The following is a 22,585-nucleotide window of genomic DNA, read 5'->3' as shown; positions in this document are numbered from 1 at the left end:
TAGGCACATCCAGCGCGGGCCAGCAGACCAGCCGGAGAGGACACAACATGTGGCACACCCGGGCACCCAGAGTATTTTCCAGCGGCATCTCTTCCCCTTGTCTTGGGAAAAGTCTTAAAATAGCAATGACACCAGCAAGCAAATGATAAATTTGTAGGAACCTGCTAAGCAGTTGTGTTGAAGTCATGCTTTTTTAACTCTGTGTAATGAGTTTCAGTTGTGGCTAGACCCAAGGAGGTTATTTAGGCCTAGGTTATAAGGTGGGAGTTCTGGATGGAAGGAGAACTTCCCAGACGCGGTGGGTGAAACTTTGTAGAAAGTGGCAGGGACAGTTCATGCAACGTGGGCACCACAGCTAAACACTGTCTATAGAATTGCCCACTACTCCTCCTCCTCAAAGTTACACGTGCGTCCCAGGACAACCTTCCAACCTGTAAAGACCTCTTCCTCTCTCCGGGCTCTGACTGGTTTCTGCTGGTCCCTCACATGGTTGTTCAAAGCAGTTTACGTTTTAATTGCACTCCCGCAGGTGGATACTGCCTGTTAATGTGAACAGGTTGACTCCTCGTTAGAGGAGTGCCAAGAGCAAATGCAGGTGGCACATCATTTCACAGTGACTTCAGAGGTGTCTGTCCCTTTTGTACAGGTCTTGGGGTGAAGAGGGAGGAGTTGCTCTGTTTCTTCAGGACATTTTCCATCTCAGAGGCTCCATATTTTCCTTTTGTCTTGGGAATACCGTGGTCTGTTTTCAAATCCCTGTTGGGCTGTCGGTACCCAACAGGACCCAGCAAGAAGTGTGCCTGAACACCCAGCCCGTGAAACAACCCATGTTGGGTGGCATGTAGACTTAGAAGAGGTGTTCTTTTTCTCTTGCTGGCTTGTGATTTCTTCCCTTTCTTTTTTTCCCCTGACGTGTGCTGATGTGTTGAGGTACTGTGATTCCTCCTGTTAGCTTACCTTTTTGCCCTTGCTGTTGGTGTAACAGTGACTCAGCTGCACCTAAAGACACTCTCTTGTACTCTGTCCCTCATGGATGGTAAGTAGCAGCAAGTAAAGCTCAAATACTTACGTCATTTTTGATTTGGAAAAGGCGGCTATCTTTGCTCCACGGCTCTACACCCTGCAGTTCCAGCGCAAATTTAGTCAAATTTATGGTTTCAAAAAACCAGACTCCAGCAGCGGGAGCAGAGGAGTGAAGCTGGAGTGCTGCAGGACTTGCATAATATTGGCTGGCCAAGTTACAAGGATGCTTGGCAGGATCAGAGCATGGCCCTTGTCCTGCGCTGCACCGAACGAGGCAGGGATAAACGCAGCCGTTCACTCAAGTCTCCTGCTGAGGGACGTTGAGATCTCCTCTCAGCAATTAAAAGCAAAATTTCCACAGGTATTGCACAATGCTGGTGCTGACTTCCAGGTAAATTAGGGCAGCCCAGTACATTCTCCTCCATCGTGAGATTTCCACTTGTTTTGCCTAAGAAATTTCTTACCTGCACTTGAGGCATTTGTGCAGTAGAGGGCTTGTTCTCTGCAGAGTTTTGTTGACATCCCAGGGGTTCAGCATCCGGCCAAAGAATAAAAGGTATCCCCAGCCTGAGAAACCTGGAAACAAGAATTCTTCTGGCAAACAAGCAGCGCATGCCAACTCCACTTTGACTCCTGCTCCTATTTCATTTGGCACAGTACAAATGCAGAAATACTGAAGTTTAGGCAAAATACTTTATCTGACTGTTCAGCAGATTGTTTGCTCCAACCAAAACTTTTACGATGCCTTTCATAATTTCCCTTATATTCGTTCCAGGTTACTTGACTTCTGGATTGTTGTGTTGTGTACTTTACCTGGGCCAACATTTCTCTTCAGAATAATCCTTAATTTTAAATCAATGTATATTTGAAACTCTGCTTATATGGTATCCAAAGAATATTAGATATTAACTGGACTTTCTGGCTTGCTAGTATTGATTGTTAATAGATTAAAATGCTTGTGGAAGCAGGAGGAAAAATGCTGCAACTGAAAAGGCAAATTCAGGAGGTGAAGGGATTTTATTTTCAGACTTGGGGAAGAGTTCTTCAGATGATGTCGATTTATTAAAAATATTGTTTATAACTATGAAAAAATTAGCGCCTCAAGCCAAGATCTATTGAGATATTTAGAATCCTGTTTTTCTGTAGATTCCCTGCCAAGGGAAGAATAAACTCTTTTTCTGTGTAATTCAGCGATTTCCATATTTAGAACCCCCCACGTATAGCGGTGTTTGTAGAAACACTGGATGGAGGAGAATCTACAAAAGTACTTGTGACCTGAAACCAGCTCCTTTCTGTAACGGGTAATCCCCTGCCTCAGCTGCAGCAGAGCCATGGTTGTCAGGGCCGGTGAGCTGTATCTGGATGGTGTGTGCCTGGCAGAGCAGACAGGTAGGTGCCTCTGAAGAGCAAATCTGAGACCAGGGATTGAGCAGAAAACAGCCTGGCACCAGCTGCTGGGGCTCAAATGGATTTTGGTTCTCTGGATGTGGCCCAGGGTCCTCCCTCCAGCCCATGCTCTCCTCTGTGCTCAGGTTTCTTCCTCGTGTCACAGGGCCAGAGTGGGAATTAGCATCCTGCTCCCATTTGGAAATACTTAATGCAGCACAGCTGTAAAAGCAATCACCACCTGTTTCTACAATGACCTCTACCCTGAGGTCCTAGAGATGACTCCTGTGGAGGACTTTCATTGTGTGAGTATAGCATATGGAGGCATAAAGTCCTAATATCATTGTGTGGCTTTTGGTTCACCTTTTAATTTTTTTCCCTTTTGGTTCCGTTTTTGATTCTTTGGTTGTTTCCCTGTTGACTAGAAGGTGATGTGTCTATGGCTTCCACACTTTCTGAAGCTTGCCTGGTCTCCTACCAAGATGCACGCTGCAGTCTGCATTCAATAGGACACAGCCTGTATGAGTCTTCTCCCAATGTCTTTTATGGTTTCTCTTCTCTTCTTTTTTTTTTTTTTTTCTTTTCTCACTTTTTGTTTTCTTTGTTTGTTTTGTTTTTGCATGTGCAGTTTTGTAAAGCAAACTCGAGGTACTGTATCTCGCAGCTCGTCAGTCTCCAGCGTAAATTCACCGTGAGTTGCTCTCTGTTACAATATTCAGTAAATGGATTTATGATGTATATCTCTATATTTATAAACATCCCTCTTTCCCCTTCTCCTGGTGCCTTCACTTCCCCCTTGTTTTTTCCAAAAATCATTCCCATCATTGTGGAAAGCCTCCAGACCAACATACAGTGGAAGGACTGGGAGGTGTGCGGCATTGCCATATAATGCTTGTGACTTGATCGTGAGCAACTCTGTAGTGTTTCACACATTGACTGTAGTTTTCTTTCCCCCCATTCCTCCCTTCATTTTTCTCCTGTTCCCTATGTTTCCTTTGTTCCTTCCTTAACTCTTTTCCCTCTTCTCCCCTCTGCCCTCATTTGATGGTTGTCTTGTTCTCACTCGTATTTTTGTTCTCCATGTTTATGATATGCTGGGCTGATGGCTTTGATGTTCCACCAGTGTTTGCACCAATGGTTCAATAGGAGAATGGAGGCTCACCATGAGTGCACTTCTTAAATGAAAGCTGAAGGAGGACTTTAAAAGAAACTTCTGGGAACAGGGGCCCAAGTGAGACCAAATTGGAAAACTCTGCATAAACATCCTTGGAAAGCTCATACTCGTGAGAGCACGGGCTATAGCTCTGCTCTCTGACCTCGAGCTACAGATACTGTAAAAATGAGGCACTCAGCCAGCTCCTATGTACCCATGGTTGAGTGAACACAGTGGTAGACCTTCCATTCACTCCATGCACTTCCTGACAAACTAATCTTTGTGGCTTTGCTGTGAATCACGGGTGTGCTTTGACACCGATGCAGGTTTGTAGAAAATGCCATTGTTCCCTGCCGACTAATACAACAAAACTCGTCATCAGCTTCTCATCATCCCATTTTAGTGTCTTTGCTTTGGGTTGTACTTTTACCGTTTGACGTTATCTTTCCTCTTTAATGCTTTTGGAGAGACAAGTAAGTGCAATTCAAATACACGTGGGTTTGTCCTTACGTGCACCATAGCAGGTACCAAAGGCATGGTGAAGCCAAGAGGGTTTTCCACCAGCTTCCTGACATCTTCCTTTTTTTCTGGGCGTTTGGGGGATCCTTGTCCATTGGTGGATCTTAGACATGTTTGTGTTAAAAATATGTTGATATGATGTGTGAGTTTAGCTTCCGTGACCAAAACTGAACTTTTACGACTGACAAAAGTAGGTGTGACGTGTCCGTGCTAAGGTCTGAGATCTCATGGGTTTGGGACAGTGAAAATTAGGGGAGTAGACTAGACCGAGGCACCTTTTGGCTTGTTTCTCCCAATGGATTTCCCAGCTGCTTTGGCAGTCTTGACAGGCAGAAAGGCGTGGAAAGGTCTGGTCTGCTGCCCGTTGAGTCTCTCGCCCTGCCTTACCCCTGGCAGGAGGGACGGCATGGTTACAGGTGGTGATGGAGGAGAGGTGCCGCTGAGCCGCATTCTCCCCGACGCTTGGATTCACTCCAGCAGAAGTTGCACCAAACTGATCTGAGGCAATGTTTGCACAACTAGGAATAAAGCCTGAAAGAATGAAGAATTTGGGCCCTTTCCCAAACTTGCAGAGGCAGAGCTGCCTTTTAGGAAGATGAAATCAAATTGCAGGTACTAAACCCCTTTGGAGGGAGGATTTACCCACGTTCGGAGGCATTTGCTGTTGCAGGCTGTTGTTCACCCCCCATCAGCAGCAGAGATGGTATAATAGAGGCTTCTTTTGCTGATATGACTCACATCTGTTCTCTGAACAGAATCAATTTTTACTGCAAAAAGCTGTAACTGAGGATTCTCATCCTCTTTAACATTTCTATGCACAGTCTGGGCAGTAATTTGTCATTTCGTATGCAAACCAGGACCGTTTTGACATATGAGCTGAGTGTGCATTTTCTTCTCTGTGAGTATCTAAACAGCATTTCCCCAGCAAAACCACTTGTTTTGATTAAATAAGTGACTGGTCCCCGTAACGGTGTGCAATACGTAAAAGTAGCCACTGTCACAGAGCATCAGCAAAGCCCCCCTGAAGTGTAGACATATGAAGGTCTCATTTACTCAGTATAAATGTCATTGTTAGCAAGGTGGTTTTTATTTTAAATTCAAATAGATTAATTGGAATAAATCCTCTTGGAGACATGCAGGTGCCGTGGGCTCCTGTTCCCTGGATGGATACTGATATGGGCTCAGGATGCCTCTGTATCACGCTGTGATACCCACCAAGGGTGCAATTGCTGTCATTACACTGAAAGATGAGTGGTCTAATTTTTGTGCACAGATGGGAATTGAACAGTACTCTACTAATCTAAAAGAGCTTTTAAAAGGTGCAAAAAAAAAAAAGAAATCCCTGTTCCTTTTTCTCCCTTAGCTTACTCTAAGAGCAAAACATACTGTATACCTTAATATCAGTAAGATGGTCTGACAGAACAAGACTTATTCAACCCCAGAGGGTTTGGTTTTTTTCCCCCCGTATTCTTTCTTTGATTGTTTTTCTAAAAAAAAAATAAAATTCTAAATTAGTAATAAACTAAGGACAAAATACTGAAGCTAGTTTCTTAAAAAGAAATTTTAAAAGTAATTTAAAAAAATCAAGGTGAGTCATTTGCTTGCGCTAATTCCAGGCTTTTGTGCTATAACAAATTTATGATACAAGCAAGGCAAGTAGTACAAAATCCATTTTTAATTCTCCGAGGAGAGGAAATGAAATACAGATATGCTCTATTTCTTTAAGTAGTTCAGTATTTATCTAAAATACATACTGAAATTACTGAAGTTGGCAACTAGTTTATATATACATAGATGATGACACACGGCTAAGTGAATAATTATGTTGTATTTTTCCAATAATATGTATTTAAATGTTATAGGTTGTTGAGTTTTCACATGGATCCTTCTTATATTGCAGTGGCTGATGAAATCCAAACCAATGCATTTGGTAACTCGAGGTTTCCTTTGTATTGCTGTTTTTTATTGTTTATTTCTAATAGGATCCAGAGGTGTCAGTCACTGCTTGGACATGAAAAATGATAGGTTTGTAAGGTGTTTTCTAGAATGGTAAACAAAGCAAAAGGCAGTGTTTCACAAGCTGGGGATTTTTTTTTTCTAGAAGTGCTGAGCACCTGCACAGATATTTTGGGGATTTTTTCCAGAACAAACCTTGGTTTTCTTTGAGTAGCTCTTTCCCACCCCAGACATCACAGCGTGTCTCTGCTGCATCCATCCAGCTGTAGACAAGCTGATATGGTACAGAGAGAAATGAAAAAGCTTAAATGTCTTCTCCCAGGGTGAATTTCTCATTTGCCATCCAAGAACCCAAATTGTTCTTGATCTCTATCGCTTGCTTTTGTATATTCACTGTCTGGGCCGTCTGCTTTATTTCCACGCTCGTAGGTGCAAAAAAGGGGGCTGTGACTTCATTCCCCGTGTTTTTTCTTGGTTCTTATCAAAAGCCTGGAGCTCGCAGTGGGACTTTGGCCACAGCAGAGTCTGGTCTGGGCCATTGCAGGGTAATTGCCAGGATGTCTCCTGGAGAGTGTGGCATGAGCACTTCAGAGGAAAAAAATAACTTAAAGTAAAAACAATTTGACTGTATTTTAGGAGAACTTAATGGTTTCATATGTTTAACCTCACCTTGCTTTTTGTTAAATCGAGCCATAGCAATGTGGCTTTTAATTTTCTTTTCTTGTTGTTTTATTTTTAACTCTCTTACCCTGTTATTTATTACTGAGGATGCAATTACTTGATCATAGTTCATAACTGAAATACCAAACAAATCTTGAGGACTGAAAAGAGATCTTGTGACTAATGACAGCAATATAACAGGATGAATACTTCCTGGCATTTCCTTAAGATCAGAACCTGCATAAAGCTAAGTCTCGTATTTATACTTCTGGGATTAGTCTGTTGAGGGACTTTTACCAAAAACCGTTAGAAAATTCTTCTTATTATAGCAATAGGAAGCAGCATGCAGGATGGTGGGTTGCAGTTGAGGGAAATCATTCTGTTCTCATGAAAAAACTGAAGCTGAAAGCAGAAAGACTTGCTATGCTAGCATGAGGAAGCTTTGGCTTGGATGAACTCTGCGTTGCTGCAGAGCTGTACAGAAACAAGCGATGCAGCTGCCTTCACACTAAGCAGCAGCACATAATGATTTATTTCTACTGCTCTTCAGTGGCCGTGAACACCTCACAGGAGCAGTAACTCAGCTCTAGAGCTTTCCTGACTTCTCTTCTGATGCACACCTTGGAAACTTTCTGGCTCTACGTTGGCCAAAGGCACCAGCCGAAGGGCTTGCAGCCGCCAAGCCCTGCGTGCCCACACGCTCAGCGGCTCCCAGAAGACCTGCAGTGGTGCTCAGCTCTGTCCCCTCCGGCATATCGGCTGCTTCCTCCTGCTGAGACCAATTATCTGCAGTCAGCAAGCCCTGCATCTGCAGTTCTCTGAATGTTCTAAAAGAGAGGGTAAAGGGAGTAGAAACTCAATCTGCACTAAACGCAAAATGTGACATTTGGAGAAGTTATCTTGATCTAAGAATTTGGCATCTATGATAGTCTGAGAGGCATTTCAAATTTCAGTAGCAAGCTTCTGCACGTGAGGACGTGATATATGGCTATTACATTAGGCTTAGACCACATTCAAAATCTAGAGTTTCTAGCTATTAGATGTTAGGGGAAATATTACAAAAGAAAATGTTTTCTTTCTGAGAAACTGCAATATCAAAAATTCTAATATTTAAAACCAAAATCAAGAATAATATTGGAAGAGATGGGGCAGCGTTTTCTGCAGCAGTCCTTGGTAGCGGTGTTTGTGATGCGCGCCGGCCCAGTGGGAAAGCACAGCGTGTCTCCCGAGAGCGCTCAGGCGGGAGATGTAGCTCATAAAGAGGAAAAGGTGCTAAAGCATCCGAGCGGCAACTCCCGGGGTTGCCGGCAAAGCAAATTTCAACACCAGCAGTGAGTTCATCTGAAAGAAAATTGTTTTATCAAACCAAACAGAGATAAAACATTCCGCTTTGTGCTTGCCTACCCCAAGCTAAAATGTTTCATTGTGTTTTCTGAGTGGAAAATTGAAATGCGGAGAGAGCTGCTCCAAGTTCATGAACAGAAAATATTATTTTAGTGGAAAGGTCTTTTGCATTGCATTTTATGTTGAAACCCTATTTTAACAAGAAATTCGCTTTCATCTGTAACCAGAACATATTCTTTCATACCCACAATCTAATATGTAGGTAATTTTAACATCAAATTATTATGTTCGTAGTCGGCTTTCATTCATTATTTACTAAAGTAAAATTTTAAGGATTGCATTTATGTAGGTGATTAAACCAGTAGTTCTGGGAAGTGCCATTAACTGAAGCAGTGTTTTAAAAGGTTATGACAACAAAATCTTTAATCATTAAGGAGTACACTAAGATTAGAATGACTAAAAATATACTTTCCTTTCTTGAACAATCTACACAGTGACTGGTAGCATTTTTTATTTATACCAATATTAGTCACTGATTCATTAATATGGATTTTATTTGATTCTACATGAATGGTGTGGGGTTTTTTTTGTAGCCACAGGCAGGAGTTGTTTGACTGCTGGCTTCTTAATCCAAGCAAAATCTGTGGAGCTACTCAGAGAAGAGTGTTAGCAGTAATGTCTACTACAGCATTTCAAGCCCAGAGGACCTGAAAACTGAGTATATTGCCAGTACCCTTCAGAGAATTTGAAATATTCTGTAGGTAGAAATAGGGATGGGAAGTGATTGTAAAGAAAGTGAATTAACATTAATCTTTGTATTATGTCTGTACATCAGAATCAGTTCCTGCAGTTTTCGTACTGGATTCAGAAGGATTTTAAGAAGCAAACAGGAACAGGATTTCAGATAAGGAGTTGGCTTCATAAATAGATAGTTTTCTCTTGTGGATAAAATATTTTTTATCACAAAGGCTCATTTTTTATCAGTTTGGACAAGTCATGCTATGCTGCGGCATGTTGTGCTTGTCCTGTAGAGGGTTTGTGTCCGCCCCAGTTCGTGCAGCCGTCAGTAATTAACTGGACCAAACACTGGCAGAAGCAGAGGAAATTATTTTGCCTTGTCTGTGTTTTTCCACCTCTTCTGCAATTCTTCGTGTTGTGTGCATGGGCACCGTATCCTCACTGGCAGGTGGTTGTAGTGAAACCGAGTTTTGTTTTAAGGTGACATCTCTGTTGTGCCATGAGTAAGTTGAGAAGTTCTCCTCTGCGAAGCACAGCAGAGCACCGGGAGAGGAGGAGCTGTCACACGCGTCCATGCTCAGTTGCTGTGGGAACTTGTAGAAAGCGAGAGTCAGACAAATTTAATTGGACAAGCAGACGACACATTCCTTCCAGTTGCTGCCGCTTTGGCTCTGAAAACCCTAAACGCTGTCCCCAGAGGGACCAACCTGCTCGGTCACTTTACTTCCACTTCCTACAGCAGACTTCATGCGTGCTGGCACTTGCTCCTGGTGTTCTTGACGGGTTTGAATACGATAATGAGCTTGCAAGCAGGCCTCCCGTTTTCCTGATTGTGTTTTTACTGCACTTCATGTATTTTCTGATTTTTATGAAGGTTTTTTGGCGTGCCTTTTCAAGTAGAAAGAAGAAAGGATGGAGTCATTACTTCTGAACCTCCTGCTCTTTGGCTCGTTGGTAACCAAAGTCAGCGGGTGGCTGCGTGCCGAGGTCTTTCGGCGATTGCCTCCGCTACTCATGTCAACGTTAAGGACACAACTTATTTCTAGATGCTGAGAAATAGAATCTGTAATGTCAGTGTCTGTTTTAAGGAAAGGATTTTAGAAAAATAGGCTTAGGTAATATGCGCATTACCTGGTTTCTCCAGTCTCAGTGGTGCGTGTACCTGGCAGCACCTCTGTTAGCCATGAGTCAAGTACAGTGGGATTTTTAGCACCTCAGAGATGACTTAAAGGCAGATTTATGTTCTTGACATAACTGAAACACAGCTAAAAAGCCCCTCCTGAAGTGATACACCTTGTGTCAGAGCTAGCAGGTCCAGAGTATCTCCTCTGTGCTGTGACGAGTACCAGCTGGCCATCCTCAGCCTTCCTCCTCACCACATCCAGTCTGATTTAGGAGATTTGCTTTGTACCTTGGCTTTGATGAGCCCAGCGCAGGCACTGATAGGAAAGGCTGTGTCCATGAAAGCTGTCTGATTATTGATTGTGTATTTTACTTTGCAGAGTCTGCAGAGAGGCTGGGGCTTCGCGTCCCACCCCTGCGTGGTGCCCGTCCCATGGAAACGGAGCGCGGGGGTGTGTGGGGAGGAGGTGGCTGTGCTCTTGGTTTGTAGATAAATCAAAGGCAGGTTCCCAACTCTGACTTGTTATTACTAGTTATGGCTTCGGTGTTGACAGCTGGCCCTGGCTGTTCAAACCACAAACAGAAGCTGGTCCCTGCCCCGAGGACTTTCGTTATGAAGTGAGAAATGTTCCCTGAGAACAAACGCTTCGCTTCTCGTGGGAAAGCCTTCTGCTGGGTGGCAGGGCTGGGCAGTCAGAAGCTTTGCACGTTACTCATGGCCCCTTTCTAAAACCGAGTAAATCTGCCGATGAGTGATAGCATTTCAATCTTTCGTAATGTTGAACCCAAAAGAAACGGCAGGTTATTGCCTGCTGTGATGAGGCTGTTCATCCTTGTGCCAGGGTCACTGGGACAGCTTGGGGGTGCTACTGTCCCTTTGATGTGGGATCCCAGTACCTTCTGGGATCGTTTACATTTAGAATGGTTGTGGTTTTTTATTACCTGTTCTTCAGCTGTGGTGTAAATGGGGTACTCAGATGCTGGAAAATTAGTCCAGAATGTGCTTCTTCGGAACAGGGGATGTAGATGTTTAGTTTTGGTAATTACCTCTGCTCACTCTGATTTCTGGATTAAATCAGATTCCTTCACATCTGCCCGGGTGCCCTCACCCCATCTTGCAGCAAACGTTTAAGTAGATTTTTGCCTCTTTAGCAGAACCAGGCAGCAGGATCCTCTGTAAAGAACCAATCCCCAGCAGAGCTGAGAGATGTAAAGCCCTTCTGACAGCTCCCACGGGACTGCGCGTGGCGACAGACCCTGGCAGTCCAGATCAGCGCGCGCACATGCAAAAGCTGCTTGCTTCTACTGTCAGGGGAGCCCAGAAAATACGTAAGGAAAGTGCGTATAAGTTAAGTGCTGGAGGTCAGCGAGCCCCACACGGCCCCTCCAGCTGCAGAGGCCAGGCTGATGGAGACACCTGAGCGGTCTGGTGGAAGGAAAATTGTTTTCTTCTCTTTAATAAAAGAAGCTTCATTAAGGAAGAAAATGGATGCTGATCTTCTACCAGGCTAAATCCAGAACTCCACACTGGAAGCCAGTGGGTTTACTTTGATTTTATGCAAAAGCAGAGTTTGACTTGTCATCTTTAGGAGGAAATGAAAAAAGCTGTTCTTTCCTGCATTGGCTAGGGAGGCGATCCATTGGCCTGTGGTGGTCAGAAACCAAGCACTGTGCTGAAAATATTAAGTATATGAAAGTATTAAGTATGAAAGTATTAAGGCAATGCCAGTGAAGGCATCCTCATCATAATAAATGAGAGACAGAGAAGACCAGGTCTACCCCAGGGACAAAGGTGCTTTCATCACATCTACATGTGGCTCTCCCAGTCCCTGAGGTCTTCTCATGGGACACAGAACAGTTTTCCTTTCTTACTTGTGCTTTTCCAGACTCTGGTGGTGCTTGGGCTGGATGGTCCATCCTCACCCGGGAAGGATGCCGCAGGTTCAAAGCGATGGCTCTCCTGTGCTGTGAGCTGATTGGGCAGCGCGGCCGGCAAAGGGACTGCTCTGGCTGTAAGGGGAAGGGGCCGGTGGCAGGGCGCTCAGGGGCGGATTTCATTTCCCCTCACCCATCCTGCCAATGTAACTTCTCTTGCTCACTGCTCATTTGCTCATCCAGACGTTTCCAGATGGGGAGAAAGGTGCTGTTAACTATGGGGGAGCTTTGTAGGCCGTTCGAGAGCTCAGGCTGTGCTGTACGATTTTTGTGCGCAGAGACTTTAACTCTTCAGACTGTACCTGAGGCTTCCGAGGGGGATGGCAATATTTTAGCAACTGAGATAAGTCTTTTCCGGAGGGCCTGTTCCATAGTGCCTAACGCGTGTAGGGGCAAACTAACACTGATGATCCTGCTGGCTTTCCCTGCTCATGTTCTCCGCCAGCCATTCTCTCTCCATTCCTGTAATTTCTTTGACCCAACCCTCTAATCCCTTGTCTCAGCTGAAAATTTCCTCTATTTTTTTTTTTTTAATTGTTGTTGCTTTTTAGGAAGTTGGTGCAAAGTTGGAGATTAACTTTTCGCCTTCCTCCTCTCCTTAGCAAGCAGCAGAACTCCTCCAAATCCAAGTCTGTTTGGGAACAGAGGACCAGCCAGATCCGGATGCACAACTTCCGAGCCAGCTGTGAGGCTCTGTATAACGAGCTGGATCCGGAGGAGCGGGTGCGTTACGCTACCACCCTTCACATCAGGCCCGACATGAAGACTCATTTGGATCGGCCGCTGGTGGTAGAGCCGAGGGGCGAAGGGAGGAACAACATCAGCAAGCTGAGCCCCGTGGACGTGCAGGAGGTGGAGCAGACCAAAGTCAGCTCTAGTGATGGAGCAGAAGCTCCACGAAAGCACCACCGGCATCGGGAGAAGGAGAAACTGGGAGAGCAGGAGAAGGGGGACATGACCAAGGATGAGAACGGGGAATCTGGTGTCAACAACAAGGAGGAGCGGCACAGGCAGCACAGGAGCCGCAGCAAGGAGGTGGAAGGGGGCAGTAAGGAAGGGAAAAGCGATCGTAACAGGAGTCAGGAAGGGGGGAAGAGGCACCATCGTCGAGGGTCGGTGGAAGAAGGTGCTGAGAAGGAGCACCGTAGGCATCGGACTCACCGGCACTCTGCTGAACGGCAAGGCAAGGAAGGCAATGGGACAATCAATGGGGCCAGGAGCGAGCGACGTTCCCGACATCGGGGAGGGTCGAGGTCTGGGAACCGGGAAGGAGACCCCGGGTCCAAGGGAGAGAACGGAGAAGAGCCTCACAGACGGCACAGGTTCAGGAACAGGGCCCTGTCGACATACGATTCGGTGGAGAAGGAGAACGGGGAGAAGGAGGGGGAGGCTGGTGAGAAGGAGCACCGGAATCACCAGCCCAAGTAAGTGAGCACTGCACAGCCGCACGTGTCCCTGGGACAGCTTGCGGGGCATGAGACACCAGATGTCTTTTAGGAAATTACTTATTCCCGTCCCCATGGCATTCCCTGTTGTCCTTGCACCACAGCATCTCCCACCATAACCTGCAGTTTCATTGTGCTTAAATCAGTAAAAACAGAGGCTCCCAAAGATGATTTTGGTCCATACTGGCCCACAGAATAGCTCGGGAAAGGAAGGCAGTATCCTTGATGTAAATACCAACAGGCCTTCTAGGACAAAAGGTGGAACAGCACATTTCACAGCCTCTGAAGGAAATTTGAGGGATACATTTTTTAAATGGCATCCAGTCTTGCTTTTATAGCCCTTTGGTTTTCTTTCCTTTTTTTTTTTTTTTTATGGTGAGCTTGTCAGCTGCATCACCAGTTGTTACAGCACGTGGCTTCTTCCATTAAGAACAACAATGTACCCCATTTGGTTTAATTCTTATGTAAGTCAAGTGAGAAAAATAGTACTAGTGAAGCATTTAGAGCAGTTAATAAAGAAGGATAGATTGCCTTTTCAGCTTTATTAGTCTGATGGAAAAGAAATTTCCCTGGGATTTTTTAGAATAGAGTTCATGTCACCGTGGAGAGCTGTGAGTGGCACTGAGATAATAATTTTCCTGTCTATATTATCTTCCTTTCAGATAGATTTCAAAACACTTTGCATACTGTTTGGTTTGATCATGTGCCCAGGCTCCCTTTCCTCCTCGCTGCTGCGGAGGAATGCAGAAGCCATTTAGCTGCTTACAGCAACATTGCAGAGTGGTTTGGGGCTGGAAAAGAGTCACCCAATTTAAATAAGGCCTCAGGAGAACATTAAGAAGCAGAATGTCAGATTTCATTCAGAAACCAGTGTCACTGTTATGTGCAGGGGCCATGCAGTCCTTGCTAGTGAACCTCAGTTCCGAGTTTCATTACATTGAATAAAGTGACGGTGAGTGGCACAGCTCCTCACAATGTTGTGCTCGGATGTTTGTTCAGAAGGTCTCAGAGGAAAAGGTCACACATTGTGCGGTCAGTGAGTTGTCCTGCAGTCTCTGACTTTTCTGCAAAGGACTTCTGTGGAGAAAACAGTCCATGAAACCTAGCAAGAGGTGCAGCATCAGGGTACAAATGTTCTCTGAATCTTTCTTTGGCCGTACTTACTGAAGTCTGTGTTTCTACCTTAGGGAGAATCAGTGTGAGATCGAGGCCAGCGGAAGCGTGAGCGTCCCGGTGCACACCCTTCCCAGCACCTATCTGCAGAAAGTGCCGGAGCAGCCGGAAGATGCTGACAACCAGAAGAACGTGACGCGGATGATTCAGCCACCTCTGGACAAAACCACCACTGTGAACATCCCTGTCACTATCACTGCCCCGCCGGGGGAAACCACTGTCATACCAAGTGAGTGCCTTTGTCCCCCTGCTTTCTGCTATGAAATTGCCAGAAAAGAGCTAACTTTTCCATGGAGCTAGCAGCACACACTGGGTGATGGGGCTGAACAGTGTCCTTGCAGTATGTGGACAGGGGAACGTGGCTGATATAGGCTTTACAGTTCATGCAGCCTGCAGGGATCCAAAATGTGGTGATCACATCGTGGCTTTGGAAAACACCACGTAAGGTTCCCTGGAGATGGCTTACCCGTTGTACATCCATGTATCTCTCCATAAAGGAAAGATGCAAAGAACGAGAAAAACAGCAAAATGTGGTAGCTGAGAGCTGTGCTGCAAAACAAGCAAGTTGTGCACCAAACCAGCCAAGACCTTGTTGCGAGGACAGGAGTAGGTCCTCTGCTTTGTCACCTTCCTCTGCTGCCATGCTGCGAGCTCCCACTCCAGCAGTGCTGTGCTCCAGTTGCTCCGGTGTCCCAGGGGCCTGACTGCCCACACGCCCTCGGCAGAGGACAGGGGAGGCTGGGGCATTGCCTTCAAGCCCACAGACTGAATTCACACTTCTTGGCTGATTAGCTGACCCCGCCATGGAGCGGGAGGTCTTTTGTGGCTGCACAGCTATCACTGTGTCCACGGTGTGACCCTGCTGCTTCGGGTTCCTGCAGGCTGCGTGCTTTTAGAGCTTCTTGCAATCCTCTGCGTCTCCGTTTCGGCAGATCCACCCTAGCTTGTCCTTGTCCAGAGCTCTGTACGTTGGGTCTATCAGCGTAGATCTACGCTTTTGTAGACGGTCCCAAGACCATTGTCCCCGTGCTCTGCAGCCACTCAGCCACCAGCCTGGGGGGGTCATCCCTGGCAGCGTAGACACATCCTAGAGAAGTCCCCTTGGCTGGGGGTGCCAAGGAGAAACGCTGTGTGAAATCTCAGAGGTCCACGATAGATTGCAGGCTGCCAGGACTCTGCTTTCCAAGAGGCACAGCCAAAAGCTACTGGTTTTACTGTGTGCTTTTTCGCCATGTTGTCAGCCGCACAAGACTTGTCTTTTTTTTCTTCTTCTTTCTTCTTAGATGTTAATTTTATTATATTGCAATACTGAGTTCCTGCCAATCACAATTTATCAGCCTCTCTCTTTCCTGGCCATTTCCTGCGTATCTGGCTTGAGATACAATAAGGACTTTATTGAACGTGTCACTCACAGGCAATGAAATGTCATTTTGTGGCAAAATAAAATAAAAAGTAATAAAAACCCTGCACCTAACACATTATAAGTGGGTGGGGTTTTTGGGTTCTAGGTCCTGTGAATTAATAGACAAGTGTATATATCTGTCTAAGAGGAGAATTTGTGGCATAAAATGTTTTCCAGTTCATATATTGGAAATTATCTTAAGTAAATTATCTTATAAACTCACTGCAAGTAAACTTATGATGGAAATTAGAAAACGTATTTCTAACAATCTTCTAGAAGGAGATCTTGTAAGTTAAAATCCTGATGAAGCTCGACACCTTTATGCACGGGGAGCTCTGCCAAAACTGGGGTGCACTATGCAGGCACAGAGCCAGGAGGTCCAAGAAGTCCCTTCCAAGTCTCTGCTTCTCGTGCTGGGAAGTTCAGCAGTCCTAGCCCCAAAATTATTAAAGCTCCTCTATGAATTTGCTCTTTTGCACATTCCAAAGCCAATCTATAGTAGACGATACAGAATTATGTGGTTGATTAGGCTTACTGTCTTTTTTTCCTTTCCAAGGATTCCTAGGTGATCCTCTCTCTAATAATTTATGATATTTGGAGTGGGATTTCCATCCCCAGTTTGGCAGCTCTTGTGTAAGTGAGTGCAAGGTTTCTTTGTCTGCCTGCACTGGGCATCTTCATTTCCTGGCTATTTGTGATATATTACTCATCAGTGCAGCAGTTAAGGAGCATAACTGCAGTGTATCTCATACTGCAGTAAATAGCAGTGATAATAAAATGATTCTTCATCACGTTTAATCAACGCATTCAAAGCTGTTTGCTATCCCAGCTGCATTGTTTGCATATCCAGCTGTTGCAGGCAGACTGCTGCGTGAAGGCTGCAGATTTGTTTTTAACTCTCTTGTTTCTGTTTCCTCAAATTCACATTTCAGTGAACAGCGTTGAATTTGAAAGTAAAACAGAGGAGAAGAAAGACGTCGACGACTTGACGAAAAATGGGCCTAAACCAATCTTGCCTTACAGCTCCATGTTTATCCTAAGTCCTACAAATCCGTAAGTCCTCTGACTCTATAATGTTACTTATGGGTTATGAGTACTTCAGGCATGGATATTCAAAGCAATAGCATTAGCTTGATCGTCATCTCTGCCAGTCAAACACATCGGGAAATGAAATAAAAGTTTGTGTAGGCTGCGGACCACGTGCTGCTTTTCAGCTGGACTTTCCTCGGGGGATAAATTGCCAGGGTAAGGAAAAGGCGATGCTTTAGGCAGACCCTTCCTAGCTGCCCTGCTGATGGTCAGGTGGGCAGTTGTTTGCTAAGTCATTCATCACTAAAGGGTGGGAGGATGGACTATGGCTGGGAGAAGATGTTACCAGGAGAAGCAGGTTGGGGGCTGGTTTTGAGGTCAGCAAATTCTTGCAAGTTCCTTCAGCTGGAATTCGTTCTCTTTCTGTACTACTATCCTTGCATCACTGAAAACTTTGAACTTCTGGGAAAACATGAATATTTTTCATTTGCCAAGGCTGAGAGTGGAGCTTGTGGGATCTATTGGGATTACAGCATTTCTTCCCCTTCAGGCATCTCTACCTCATGGGGAGCTTTGTACTCAAAGCCTGTGAATGCTGAAGATGTCACTCTGAAGGGCTACAGGACTAGACAAGAGCAGCAAGGGTTGTAATCATTGTAACATGAAGGCCTATGAGTCATTTTAAGCAGTAACTTAGGATGACGGAGGGTATTTGAAACTTCTGCCAACCCAGAGATCTGCTAGGAGCAGATGGGATCATTTTTGTCTGGCTCAAGTAGACTTGTTGCAGATGCTAGATGTTGCTCTCTGAGGTGGTACTCTGCACGCTCAGATACCTAAGGTGAACTCAGGCCCTTCCTTGGGCAAGCTGATTCAAGAGAAGGATGAGTGCTCCTACGTTTCCTGCTGCTCAGGACCGTGACATCCTGGCAGTCGGTGGAACAAAACAGGCTGCTCTGCACACTCTTCTTTGACATCAGAAATGCGTCTGTGGTGGAAGCCACAGTCTGACCAGAAAATACTGCTAATCTAATCTCATCTCCAAAGGAAATGAAGACTCAATACGTGCCTACGTGCCTCTTCTGCCTCAAACCCACAAGAGAGACACTTGTGTTTCTCCTTTACCTTCTCAGACACCTGCCAGGCAGACCTCAGGACACTTTAGGATAACTGAGCCGAAAGCCCAGAAAGTTTTTCCTTTTTGGAATACTGTGATAGCATTATGCAGTTTCAAATAAGGTAATTTGCCCTTTGAATTCACATAAAAGGCAGTTAAGGGGAGGGCAGGGTATTAGATAAGGTACATTTATTGTGTAATTATACCTTCTGGGTCAAATTTTGGAGCTTGGCCCCTGTCTGGTTGGATAAGTAAACAGTGTTTCCCTAATATTTGGTAGCTCAAGTCTTTTTGTCGCAGAGTGACCATCAAAAATGAGTGTTATCTGCAAGATGTCTGCTAAAGGCAGCATTGCAGAGGGAAACTAGATGGCCCCAAGCTCAGAAGGATCTGAGCTGAGGAGTGGACTGGGCAGACAGAGAAGCAGCAAGACTTTTTTTGGTTTGTACGTATGCTTGTCTTCTCTCACCTCATCCCACAGTTATGACCTTCTGAGCCTCATAGTTCAAGATTTGGTACGGTTTTTCAGTTGTCGTGCAGTTTTCTCCAGCACACACACCCTCTCCCCCAAAAGTTGTGCTGAAAGACCACCAAAAAAAAAAAAGGTACACTGGGAGAGATGTATTATAATATAGGGCCAAAGGGAAATAACAATACAAAGACCAAGCTTTAGGAATGTCAGCAGCTTGTTTTTCTTCCTCTGGTCGACATCCAGACCCATCTGGATCCCCTCAGGTGTTTTGGCTGGTGCTAACTTCTCAAGAGAGGTCTTTCTGGGGTATGAAGGGTTTTACCACATCTATTGCTAAGTATCTCCCTTCCAAGCCCCACTGGTGGTGCGTGACCTGGGTGCTGCTGCTGGACAAAACAGCTCAGAGAAGCGTAAATGAAATGTATTACTTCCCAAGTGCTCCCCACCCTCTTACAGCAGAGATGCATTGAAAGTGATTTCTCCAGCACCACTGGCAGTTTGAAAATGCTTCCACATGTCACTGCTGGTTATGAATAATAAAGATCTAAAAATAGGGACGTGTTACTTTTTTGATGAGTTCAATTTAATGCAAGGATTACAGTTACGAGTGTTATTGAAAATGTAGCCTTTCACTTCTGTGGGTTCACAGAGCACATAGATGGTAATCCTTTTCTGTCAGATGGATAACCAGAGTTAAGGGATCCACAAAAGCACTTTTCTCCATGTTATTTTGTATTAAATCTGTTTCCTTGGTATTTGGTATTTTCCTTGGTATTTACATTCTGAATCCATGAGCAATCCAGACAAAAGGAATATATAAGTAGATGTGAAAAACAAATTTTAATTCTAGCTTTTCAGATATTTGCATAGAGAAAATGTGATATAGTAACAGAATTACATTCTTAGATAACAAGGTTGTTGGTGAGTTATACATATAGTTTGATTCTCAGGCAGAACCTAAGTCCTCTGTTCAGCTGAGAAATGCGGTGTAAACGTAGAGTTCTCTGCGCAGTTCCGTATTTGGGAATTGTGGTCAGATAGAGTTGTTAGCTGAAATTTGTGAATAGTTTTGTATTGCTTAAAAATGAAAGCATTTGTCACTTTTCTTCGACGCAATTTGTGAAGAAGATTAGGTTAAACTAATCAAATATATTACTGTAAAGTATTTGTGCAGCTTATAAGGCATATCTTAGAATAAAGTTCTGTCAGAGGTACTTGGAGAGAAATTGGTAGAAGTAATACTCATCATTACGAAGCCAGTATCGGCTGAGAGTCTCAAAGCACATAGTATATATCTCAGTTTTGAAGGGATTGGTTGATATTAAATGGATTTCAAACCTACTTTTGACCTGACAGGCCTTTACCCTATGAGGGGGGTACATAAATATAATTTGTAGAATAGTCCAAATACTTGAAAGCTCTCAATGCCCTTTTGATAGATGTCATTGCTTAGTAGAGGGGGTAGAGACCAGTGCAGAGATGTTAAATGTCTCTCTTTAAATCTCACCATGGATCTGTTGCAAAATGGACTTTAAAGCCATTGATCCTGGTTTTAATTTTCTTACCGTTGTTGTAATAGGAATCCTAAAGGTGATATTCCTGATGAACATTGTCCTTCTGCCAGTGTCTCATACCACTGCTCTTGACTTACGGCACCTGCAATAGCCCTCCTGTGTGCTTATGTTGTTTGCAGGATTCGGCGTTTGTTCCACTACATCGTCAACCTGCGCTATTTTGAGATGGTCATCCTCATAGTCATAGCCCTCAGCAGCATCGCCCTGGCTGCCGAAGACCCTGTCCAAGCCGAGTCACCGAGGAACGATGTGAGTGCCAAGTGACACAGCCAGAATAAGGTGGTTGTAGTTCTCCCAGCAGTTATGCACATGGCGTGTCCCTTCCCATCTCCAAAGGATGGCACGGTACACTGGCAAGTGCAAAACTGGAGCTTTCTTTAATAACGTGCCCAAGCTAGCTTGTTACACTATCAAAACATTCACAATTCCTGTCCCTTTTTGCTGTTTCAACCACATCTGAGTTTGAGAACTTGGAAATCACTGGTTGTTTGGCTGATGTGACTTGCATGGAAGAAGCATGGAAAAGCTCACATGCTGTCCAGCAATGGGAAGGGCTTCCTCGGTCACAAGCCAGGGTTGACGTTGTCCTAAGATCCCCTGCTCCTCCTAGGGCAGAGCCTGAGGAATTAAAACAAGATATGGCTTTTTCTCTTGGTAGGGCATGGTAGCAATCTCCTAGAATTAGTAGAAAATCTACTTATCCATGGATGTCAAACCGAACTCGCAGACTTCATAGATGGGTGCTGTGAGGAGCAGAAGCAGGAGCATGCCACCCTGTCCAGGAGATTATGGAGCCCATGCATTCATGCAGCAGATATCTGGGTGTCTTCCAGCACATTCACATGAGGAAATTGGCACGGAGCTGGTTACAGTTATGTGGACAACTGCGAGTTTACAGAACTGGAGACTGAGTATAGAAGTTGCAGGCTGCAGTTGGCTAATTTTGGATTCTTCGGTGTAGATGGTTGCAGTATGTGGATATAGTGATGTTGACTTGATAGCCGTTCATTGTGTGTAATCACGTGAATGTGGCTGTGAATAGGTGTATCTTATCCACAGAATTTAGGAGATCTGTAGATGTGTGAATGGACTGGTATTGCATTTACCAGGATGTGTTCTGAGGAGTCTGTGTTCATCCACACCTTAAATGGATTAAGGGACTGAGTTGCTGCAGAGCAGGATAGAGCTGGAATTGCCTGGCCTGACCTCTTGCCTCTGAATCTGGTCAGTATTGAGCTTTTGCCAAGGCAGGATCCACAAATTCTTATATCAGGAATAAACTGAAGTAGCTGTGAGCAATCTCTCTTCCTCATCCTTAATAACTGCAATCAGTTTTACAAAAAGGATTTTATCACACACACACTATCCCAAGGTCTTTAATAATGCTGCTATCAGCTACAGCAGAATAGAAACCCAGGCTGCTCCACAGATGCTGGCAAACAAGCTGTTTAGGAGAGGATATTAAAATATTTTGATTTGAAATGTCCATTTTCCCCTATTAAACCTGCTGCATATGCAGGTGCTCTGAAGTAACCCATGGGTCTGCATACCGCAGCCTGGCAAGGACTGGGAAAAATGTTTCTGTTTAAATCAGGTGATTCAAATTTGTGCCTAAACTATTTGAAAGCCTCCCATGAGATGATATTGACCCACTGTAGCAAATAGACCATTGCTAGAATAAACTCTTTTTTACTGTTTGCTCTTGTGCAGATTATTGCAATGTGCAATCTCCCTCAACGTGCATTTCTCTTTCCAAACTAGGCTCTGAAGTACTTGGATTATATATTTACGGGTGTCTTTACCTTTGAGATGGTGATCAAGGTAAGAATTTTTCCAAGCAGGAAAGTTCACCTCCCCTTTCACATTTACACTCATCATATTCTGGGAAGCTGGGAAAAGAGGAGGGAGCACGACGTCTCCCTGGGGCAGTGGAAGGCTTGAACTCGCCAACAGCGCTCAGAGGTAGCCAGCGCACTGCAGTGTCCCTCCTGGTTTCCTTGATCTCACATTGTATGGCGGAAAAGAAGGATATCTCTAGTAGCTGTGGTTGTGGAAGAAGGTCAGAAATGTGGGTGCCTGATGCAGAAATGTCTGTGTGGGCCTACGGACACAGGAGCTGGTCAGCTTTACTGAGACTCATCCGATTCTTCCCTTTGGAGAAGTGGAGGATTTATCTTTTTACTTTACATAGTAGAGTGATAGATTTTGCTAAGACTGTGGGGCAGTAACTTTCCAGAAAGCACGTTTCTAACAAAGTCAGGATTTATTTTGGGCGTAATGATGGAGTTAGTTTTTACTGTCAGAGGAAGAGGCGAAAGAGATGCAGAAAGAAAAACAGATTTTCCCTTGTTTTTTTAATAGAAGAATTTGAAGCTGTGTGAGGGAAGCAACATTGCACAGGCTCTCAGGCAGATAAAATGTCTAGCATGCACTTGAAACCCAGCTCTAGAAGGTCTTTAGCAGCACTGTGAGGAGACTTACAAGCCAGGCTGCTACGCTGAGCTGTGTGATATCCCATGCCAGTCATTAATTCCTAC

At 44.7% G+C, this 22,585-nt stretch overlaps 1 protein-coding gene across 1 annotated transcript in view; it reads left to right on the top strand.

Moving 5' to 3' along the window:
* LOC104482992 (voltage-dependent N-type calcium channel subunit alpha-1B) overlaps positions 1-22,585 on the top strand; it is a 286,868-nt gene that overhangs the window by 198,252 nt on the left and 66,031 nt on the right. The window contains exons 20-24 of the mRNA XM_086763488.1: positions 12,439-13,260; positions 14,469-14,683; positions 16,789-16,909; positions 20,168-20,297; positions 21,810-21,869. Of these exons, the coding sequence (XP_086619614.1) occupies positions 12,439-13,260; positions 14,469-14,683; positions 16,789-16,909; positions 20,168-20,297; positions 21,810-21,869 (1,348 nt within the window). The remainder of the gene's footprint in view (positions 1-12,438; positions 13,261-14,468; positions 14,684-16,788; positions 16,910-20,167; positions 20,298-21,809; positions 21,870-22,585) is intronic.

Source organism: Chlamydotis macqueenii, chromosome 20, assembly GCF_036417535.1.
Source record: "Chlamydotis macqueenii isolate bChlMac1 chromosome 20, bChlMac1.mat, whole genome shotgun sequence".
Classification (NCBI taxonomy): Eukaryota; Metazoa; Chordata; class Aves; order Otidiformes; family Otididae; genus Chlamydotis; species Chlamydotis macqueenii.
This window is presented reverse-complemented; position numbering and strand designations above follow the sequence as displayed.